This window comes from Triticum urartu, chromosome 4 (assembly GCF_003073215.2).
Source record: "Triticum urartu cultivar G1812 chromosome 4, Tu2.1, whole genome shotgun sequence".
NCBI classification, from domain to species: domain Eukaryota; kingdom Viridiplantae; phylum Streptophyta; class Magnoliopsida; order Poales; family Poaceae; genus Triticum; species Triticum urartu.
Window position 1 is genome coordinate 23751366 of NC_053025.1, and position 8748 is coordinate 23760113.

Below are 8748 nucleotides of genomic sequence, written 5' to 3' on the forward strand. Positions count from 1 at the left end.
TGTTTTGGAAAACGCTATGTTACAGTAACACATTATGTTACCACTTTCATTAACTACATACCACGTAAGCAAACTTTTCTTGAAGTACGCTATGTTACTAGCTAAGTTACTCCCACTATGACTAGCCTAATGGTGTCCGGTGACATTTTTGAGCATGCGCTTAACGAAGCGATGGCATTTTTAAGCATGCGCTTAACGAAACGATTACATTTTTAAGCAGTTGAAATTTATAATTCGTACCCTAACACCCCACCCCGCGGCCAGGGCCAGGGGCCGCCGCCGGCGGCGGGGGAACGGAAGATGCTGACCAAGTTCGAGACCAAGAGCAACCGGGTCAAGGGCCTGAGCTTCCACCCGCGGCGGCCATGGATCCTCGCCAGCCTCCACAGCGGCGTGATCCAGATGTGGGACTACCGCATGGGCACCCTCCTCGACCGCTTCGACGAGCACGACGGCCCCGTCCGCGGCGTCCACTTCCACGCCACCCAGCCCCTCTTCGTCTCCGGAGGTAACTGCCCCGCCCCGCCCTGCTAGATCCCGCTCGGCTCGATCGGTTCGGGCGTGATTTGCCATTTGCGGATTGACACAGAGCTGCGCGCCACGGCCCCGAGCCTTGCCTTGGATTGGAGGCTCTGCGCGCGAGTGTCGAGGCCGTTAGATGTCTCTGTGATCCGTCGACGCTGCTGTTAGATCGCGCTTGATGTGTGCCGGTGGCTGTTAAGGTGTCATAAGTTGGTAGGATGGGTTGGTCGGATCTAGTGCTTCCTTTTATGATCTTTGCTGTTTCTAGAATTGTTTACTTGGAGTGCCATTTGGTTTTTATTAGTGACTGTTATCACCGTAGTTTTTTAGCCAGTTGAAAGTGAATGTAGAGTAGGTGGTAAAATAATCCAATGCATGCTCATTAGCATTCACAAAACGTTGAGGGGATTGTGTCGCTGATGACACTGGGGTGCACTCTGGTTAGTCTGCTTCATGTTTTAGTTACTAGCTTAACAGTGAGTCAATGCTTGAACGCTGAGTGAATGTAGAATAGGTGGTAAAATAATCCAATGCATGCTCATTAACATTCACAAAGCTTGGACTAAGATTTTGGGTTGTGATGCAATGCAGGTGACGATTACAAGATCAAGGTGTGGAATTACAAGACACACCGCTGCTTGTTTACGCTTACTGGGCATCTCGACTACATTCGTACTGTGCAATTCCACCATGAGTACCCATGGATAGTAAGTGCCAGTGATGACCAGACAATCCGGATCTGGAACTGGCAGTCACGTACTTGTGTGGCTGTGCTCACTGGGCATAATCACTATGTCATGTGCGCGTCCTTCCACCCCAAGGAGGACCTGGTTGTGTCAGCATCGCTAGATCAGACTGTCCGTGTTTGGGATATTGGTGCCCTGAGGAAGAAGACGGTGTCACCTGCGGATGACATCCTGCGTCTCACTCAGATGAACACTGATCTGTTTGGGGGTGTCGATGCGGTTGTGAAATATGTCTTGGAAGGCCATGACCGTGGTGTCAACTGGGCATCATTTCACCCCACATTGCCACTCATTGTTTCTGGGGCAGATGACCGGCAAGTGAAGCTGTGGAGAATGAATGGTAACAGTGCAATCACTTCTTTAACTATTTATGTCTGGTTTATTTTATTTCGTTGTATGAAAACAATAATTACATATTTATGTACGCATCATTTCATTATTTTGTATGACAGTTTGAAACAATGCTTCTGAATTAGTCATTTTATTTTGAATCCTTTTGATTCTGTTTAATATTACTTGTACAGAACCTTTTACTGTTTACTCCTCAGTCTATCACAAGTAATATCAACTAAATTGTCAGTGGTCATCAAAACTAGCTGAACGCAAGAAACATGTTTCGTAATTGTCAAATTACCTTTTTGTTAATTCTGAGTGATCACATGTATACAACCATTTAATATCCAGTAAAACACTCTGCATATTGGTAGGACTGAACAAATTATAAACAAATTATCAAATTACCCTTGTTTGTTCAACATGAGAAATGTCAATTGAAGGTCTAGTCTAGCACTGATTATTTTTGTGCTGAGTATTGGTTGGATTGAACAAACAATAAAATAAAATTTGATATTTTTTGACAGATACCAAGGCTTGGGAAGTTGATACTTTGAGGGGGCACATGAATAATGTGTCGTGTGTGATGTTCCATGCGAAGCAAGACATCATTGTGTCCAACTCAGAGGACAAAAGCATTCGCATTTGGGATGCCACAAAGCGAACTGGTATTCAGACATTTAGGCGGGAACATGACCGTTTCTGGATTCTTGCCGCCCACCCTGAAATGAATCTTCTTGCTGCTGGTCATGACAGTGGCATGATTGTGTTTAAATTAGAGAGGGAACGCCCAGCTTTCAGCGTGAGTGCTGATACTGTGTTCTATGTGAAGGACAGATTCCTCCGGTTCTTTGAGTACTCCACCCAGAAGGAAGTTCAGGTGGCTCCAATAAGAAGACCAGGATCCGTCAGCTTGAACCAGGCACCCAGGACACTATCTTATAGTCCAACTGAAAATGCTGTGTTGATCTGCTCTGATGTGGACGGGGGCTCATATGATCTGTACATTGTTCCTAAAGATTCTGCTGGCAGGGCTGATTATTTGCAAGAGGCAAAGAAGGGAGCTGGTGGCTCGGCTGTTTTTGTGGCACGGAATAGGTTTGCTGTCCTTGAGAAGAGTAGCAATCAAGTTTTGGTGAAGAATCTTAAGAATGAAATTGTGAAGAAGAGTCCTCTTCCTATTGCGACTGATGCAATTTATTATGCTGGGACTGGTAATTTGTTGTGCAAAGCTGAAGATCGTGTGACCATCTTTGATCTACAACAAAGGCTAGTTCTTGGTGAACTCCAGTCAGCTGGTGTTAAATATGTAGTTTGGTCCAGTGACATGGAGTATGTTGCACTGCTGAGCAAGCATGCAGTGGTTATAGCTAGCAAGAAGCTTGTTCATCGCTCTACACTGCATGAAACCATTCGTGTGAAAAGTGGTGCCTGGGATGAGAACAGTGTTTTTATTTACTCTACTTTGAACCATATCAAATACTGTCTTCCCAATGGAGATAGTGGGATCATAAAGACCCTTGATGTCCCTGTTTACATAACAAGGGTTATTGGGAACAACATTTTCTGTCTTGATCGTGATGGAAAGAACAAGCTGATATCAGTCGATGCTTCTGAATACATTTTCAAGCTCGCCCTTCTCCGGAAACGTTATGACCATGTTATGAGTATGATTAAGAGCTCACAGCTGTGTGGGCAGGCAGTGATTTCATATTTACAACAGAAAGGGTTTCCAGAAGTTGCTCTCCACTTTGTGAAAGATGAGAAGACAAGATTTAATCTAGCTCTTGAAAGTGGTAACATCCAAATCGCAGTGGCTTCTGCAAAAGAGATTGATGACAAGGATCACTGGTACAGGTTGGGAATTGAGGCCCTGAGGCAGGGGAATGTTGGTATTGTGGAATATGCATACCAGCGGACGAAGAATTTTGAGAGGCTGACTTTTCTGTATCTTATTACTGGTTACATGGACAAGGTGGGCTTCATGTGCAAAATTGCCGGACAGAATAACAATTTGATGGGTCAGTTCCACAATGCATTGTATCTTGGGGATGCTAGGAAGCGAGCTGAGATCCTGGAGAATGCCGGACAGCTTCCTCTTGCCTATGTCACTGCCGCCACTCATGGGCTCACTGAAATTGCTGAAAGGCTTGCTGCTGAGTTGGGTGAGAATGTTCCTTCTCTACCTGAAGGAAAAACTCGCTCACTTTTGATTCCGCCCGCACCTCTCATATCCAGCGTTGATTGGCCATTGCTCCGGGTGATGCGTGGCATATTTGAGGGTGGACTGGATGCTACTGGGAGAGCAGAAGTTGAGGAAGATGATGAAGCTGCTGGTGCTGACTGGGGTGATGAGGACTTGGATATTGTGGATGCAAGTGATGCAGTGGCAAATGGGGGTGATGGTTTTGATCCCGAGGAAGGTGAAGCGAACGAGGAGGATGGTGAGGAAGGTGGTTGGGATCTTGAAGATCTGGAATTGCCTGAAGCAGAGACCCCAAAAGCTGCTGGAAATGCTCGCTCCACTGTGTTTGTTGCTCCTACACCAGGAATGCCTGTCAGCCAAATTTGGACTCAGAAATCTTCTCTTGCTGGGGAGCATGCAGCAGCAGGCAACTTTGACACTGCAATGAGGTTGCTCAGCCGCCAGTTGGGCGTCAAGAACTTTGCTCCCCTGAAACCCATGTTTCTCGATCTGCATATGGGCAGTCATTCATATCTTCGTGCACTTGCAACTGCTCCCGTTATATCAATTGCTGTTGAGAAAGGTTGGAGTGAGTCCTCAAGTCCTAACGTGAGGGGCCCTCCTTCACTAGTCTTCACCTTCTCACAAATGGAAGACAGGCTCAAGGCAGCCTACAAAGCCACAACCGAGGGGAAGTTCCCAGAAGCGCTGAGACAGTTCCTCAGCATCTTGCATACCATTCCCCTGATCGTGGTAGACTCACGGAGAGAAGTTGATGAAGTGAAGGAGTTGATCGAGATAGTGAGGGAATATGTTCTTGGTCTAAGAATGGAACTCAAGAGGAAGGAATTGAAGGACAACGTCAACCGGCAACAGGAACTGGCGGCCTACTTCACCAACTGCAAGCTCCAGAGGGTTCACATGAGGCTTGTGCTCTCAAACGCCATGGCTCTATGCTACAAGCAGAAGAACTTCGCGACCGCAGAGCACTTTGCAAGGCTGCTCCTCGAGAACAGCCCCAACGAGGTCCAAGCGAAGAAGGCTCGGCAGGTGCAGCAGCAGTGCAACGGCAAGCAGGACAGCCATGAGCTCAACTATGACTACAGAAATCCGTTCGTCGTCTGTGGCTCGACGTATGTTCCCATCTACCGCGGCCAAAAGGATGTCTCGTGCCCATACTGCGGATCCCGGTTTGTTCCTTCCATTGAAGGGCAGCTTTGTACCATATGCGAGCTTTCTGTGGTTGGCGCGGACGCCTCGGGCCTCCTGTGCTCCCCTACACAGACGAGATGAGCGGAAGAGGCTAGTCGTTAGAGCTCCCCTATATTCTTTCTAGTCTCGTAAAGTCTTGTCTTATATTTTACCAGGAGGTTTACTGAATGTGTAAGGAATAAGCATAATAGTACATGGTTTTGTCGAGTTTTTCTCATACTTCTCCATACCCCCGGTTTTGTTTGCCTTGAGGATGCTGTTATACTGCTTGAGACTTACCATGATCAACTCATGCAAACTTTGCCCTATCCGTTGATGTATCATAGTTTCGCTCACAGTTAGATTATTTGTTGATGTCAGGTTACATGTGAGATAGAAAACTTTGCCTATACATGATATCAACGAGTTAATTAGTACTCCATCCGTCTCATACTTGTTATCGCTCAGCTCAAACGAAGGTATCTGTCATTGAATATTGGTTGTCGTTCAAACAGATGTATTTGACATTGAAATATGTCTAAGATATATCCATTTCTGCGACAATTAATATGGAACGTAGGGAGTATAAGATATATTTTTCATCGATGAAGAAAAGTTATGGTTTAGATATGTTTTGCTATCAACGAAAATTATGGTGTTAACCTTTTCTTGAGAAAAAAAATGCTAGTGTCAAGCCTGTTAACTCATTTTTTTCCTTTGATAACTTCATTCGTTTAGCTCTTGTTTACCGCAGGCCGATTAGCGTAAGATGGAGAAATGGCCTTGTATACTAGCGGCCCATGAGAAGAGCGAAGCGTGCACAGCTGGTTTTTGCGCGTTCCTTTTGTCCCACATCGCTGGGCTAGCGAGGATGGGGAGGTGGAGATGGGTATAAGATGGCATGGTGAGGCTACAGGTAATCCCATCTTTGCGCTTGGGGCAATGACGCAGCTAGTGAGGCTATACCGAGGCGCGTCAATTGCTGGTTGAAAACTATTTCCAAACCCCCTCTTTGGCTCCTCGGAGCCACTGAGAATTTCTGGAAGGGCTCTCTCTCCTTTGGGTGAGGGTAAAGCCCTACAAATCACAAACATAAACATTTATATTTTTTGTGGGCAGATTATGAGACCGAAACTAACAAACCACGTGTACGAACAGGCATCACAGCAGTGAAGCTTGCTGGAGGGCAGGAAACAACGTAGCAAGACGACCTCGGGAGTGTGTTGCCTGCCATCGATTGTCGTGGGTACTTGCCGGAATCGGCCTGCACAGCAGCCAGAGCGAAGATGTTTTTTTTTTGCAACAAGGCTCTTGTTGCAATAGTGGCGGACACGGCTGTGAGCTGCAGATGCTTTTTTAAAACAAAGATCTATTCTGTAATAAGGATCTTGTTGCAAAGAAAAATTCCGTAACATAAGTTGCAAAGATTTCTGCAACACGACCTTTGTTACAAAAAAATCCGCAACATTACCTGTGTTGCAGTGGGAAGGATGACGCTCGGCCGCTCGATGGCGTGAGATTTGACGGCTCGCGGTAAGCCGGCGGACGCGTAGCACGCCCCATTATTAAAAGCCAAAAAAAAGGTTTGTCTATTCCTCTTTAGTGAAATTATATGTGCGCACTCTGGTATGAATTACCATCGGGAATCTGAAATTGAACCTATAATCAGAGATGATGTAGACGACCTAGTTATGCACACACTCTCTCCGTCCCCGTTTTTGTAACGGAGAGAGTACAACTGAATCAATTGCTGTGAGGTGTGGCCTGCTGTTGGCACGCCAAATAGGTATCCAGAAGCTAATTGTGCAGTCTGATTGCTCGGTGCTCGCCGATTGTATGACGGACGAATTAGGTTCCTTGGCGATGGCGGTTACGATTATCAATGTCTGCTTTGGTTTGTTATAACTGAATTTACTTATATGGTCATTGAGCATTGTGCTCGTGATGTTAACCACGTGGCTCATGAGCTAGCTAGTTTAGTTAGGGTTCATCCTCCAGTTGTGTGCTCGAAAAATCCTCCTGGTTCTGTAATAGCACTTTATGGTGGATGATGTATCTCTTTTTGATTTGAAATAAAGCTAGCCATCATGACATTTCTAAAACATCTCTCTCATTTTGAACCCGACTAATGGTGTTTCACATTTAGATTATTGTCCGCTGCATCTAGCCAAGAAAAGAAGCGCCAACTGCCAACAACAGTGGTGAGCGCAACCGTAAATGTGTGGTGAAACTATAGAGGGGATATTGCCTTATGAGAAGGCATTGTGTGCTGCTTAAGCATTGGCATGCTTTCTCTTCGTGCTCACTTTTGTATGAAGTATCTTTGTCCAAGGAGAGGGCGATTTAGAGCCAAGCTACACCCGTCGATGAACAATCAATTCGGGATTTTTCTTTTATTATTTTGGCATGCAAGATGCCCCGGTGCGCTAGGTGTGTGCAAAATTTTGTGGGAGCTTCTGGCAAAAAAAACAAACAAACAAATTTGGCTTCTTAAAGAAACTTTGAAAAAGTGTATTGTGTAGAGATGATTTTTCTCACCAGCTCCTCAAATGTCCAAACACCGCAAAATTTTGCATGCACATGGTGCACCTGATGATCTTGCATGCCAAAAAATGTCAGATTTGTTTTGACTCTTTGGCTATTTTTTTTTGAAACAGGGCAAAAGATTTGCCTCATATATTAATTAAGAGAGGAATAGAGTTTTACAAGTGTCCATACAACACCGCATGACAATTACTCGCGTATTATGATTTCCCCTAGTTTCTTTGCACCCGCGGCGACCCATAGTTTCGCTTCCTCGAGGACGATGTTGAGGACGATCGGGGGCGGTGCACTTTTATGTCGAAAGACCCTGGCATTCCTTTCGTTCCAAATTGCCCAAGAGACAAGCATGGTGAGAGAGGCCATGGCCTTGCGTGATGGAATATCCATGCCGGTTCTTCTATCCCACCACTCCTCAACGGATCCCGCCAAGTGCCATGTAGATATATCAACATGTTCAAGGCCAAGTTTTGCAACCAGCATGCTCCAAAGTCTGATGGTGTAACGACATTTGAAGAAGAGATGTGGCCCGTTCTCGGGCTCTCGTTTGCAAAGCGGGCATAAGCCACAATTTTCCCATCCACGCTTTGCAAGTCTGTCGGCAGTCCAAATTCTGTCCTGAAGGGCCAACCAAGCAAAGAACTTGACCTTTGGTGGCGCCCAATTCTTCCATATCATGCGGTCCAAGGGGGATATGACCAGGCCCAAGAATTGGGCCCTATAGGCTGAGGCCGCGGAGTAAACCCCATCATTTTTATGTTTCCACACAATCACATCATCTGCAAGCTCATCAAGGTGGAAATCATGCACGAGCATCCAAAGTGTGAAGAATTCTCGGATGTGGTGGACGGTGACAATATCTGGGGGCTTTATCTTGAGGATCCATGCATTGTTCTTTAAGGCTTCCCTCACCTTCCATGTTTTCCTCGTCGAGGCCTCGTAAATAAGGGGAGCGATGTCTTTTGGTTTACGGCCAAGCAGCCAAGAAGAGTTCCAAAAAGGCGTTCTCGCTCCGTTCCCCACAGTGATGATGGTGGAGGCGTAGAAGAACTCAAGGTCCTTCTCGTCACAGGGGTTGCCCAGACCCACCCAGAGTTTGGATGGGTCTGTCCATTCATACCAAGGCCACCGCAGTCTCAGAGCACGCGCAAATTTTTCAGTGTTGAGGACACCTAGACCACCATATTCCAAGGGACGACATACTACCTCCCAATTGACCTTGCACTTGGC

The 8748-nt window shown here is 46.1% G+C and overlaps 1 protein-coding gene and 1 non-coding gene across 2 annotated transcripts; both read left to right on the forward strand.

The window, feature by feature from the left end:
• Positions 1-244: 244 nt before the first annotated feature.
• Positions 245-5306, forward strand: LOC125550396 (coatomer subunit alpha-3). The gene is made up of 3 exons (XM_048713389.1): positions 245-508; positions 1114-1608; positions 2129-5306. Exons 1-3 carry the CDS (start codon positions 301-303, stop codon positions 5077-5079), a joined length of 3654 nt encoding a protein of 1217 aa, XP_048569346.1. The 5' UTR covers positions 245-300; the 3' UTR covers positions 5080-5306.
• Positions 5307-5901: 595 nt separating this feature from the next.
• Positions 5902-6054, forward strand: LOC125555207. Its single transcript, XR_007304640.1, has one exon. It is a non-coding gene; the product is annotated as a U4 spliceosomal RNA (small nuclear RNA).
• The last annotated feature ends 2694 nt before the right edge of the window (positions 6055-8748 follow it).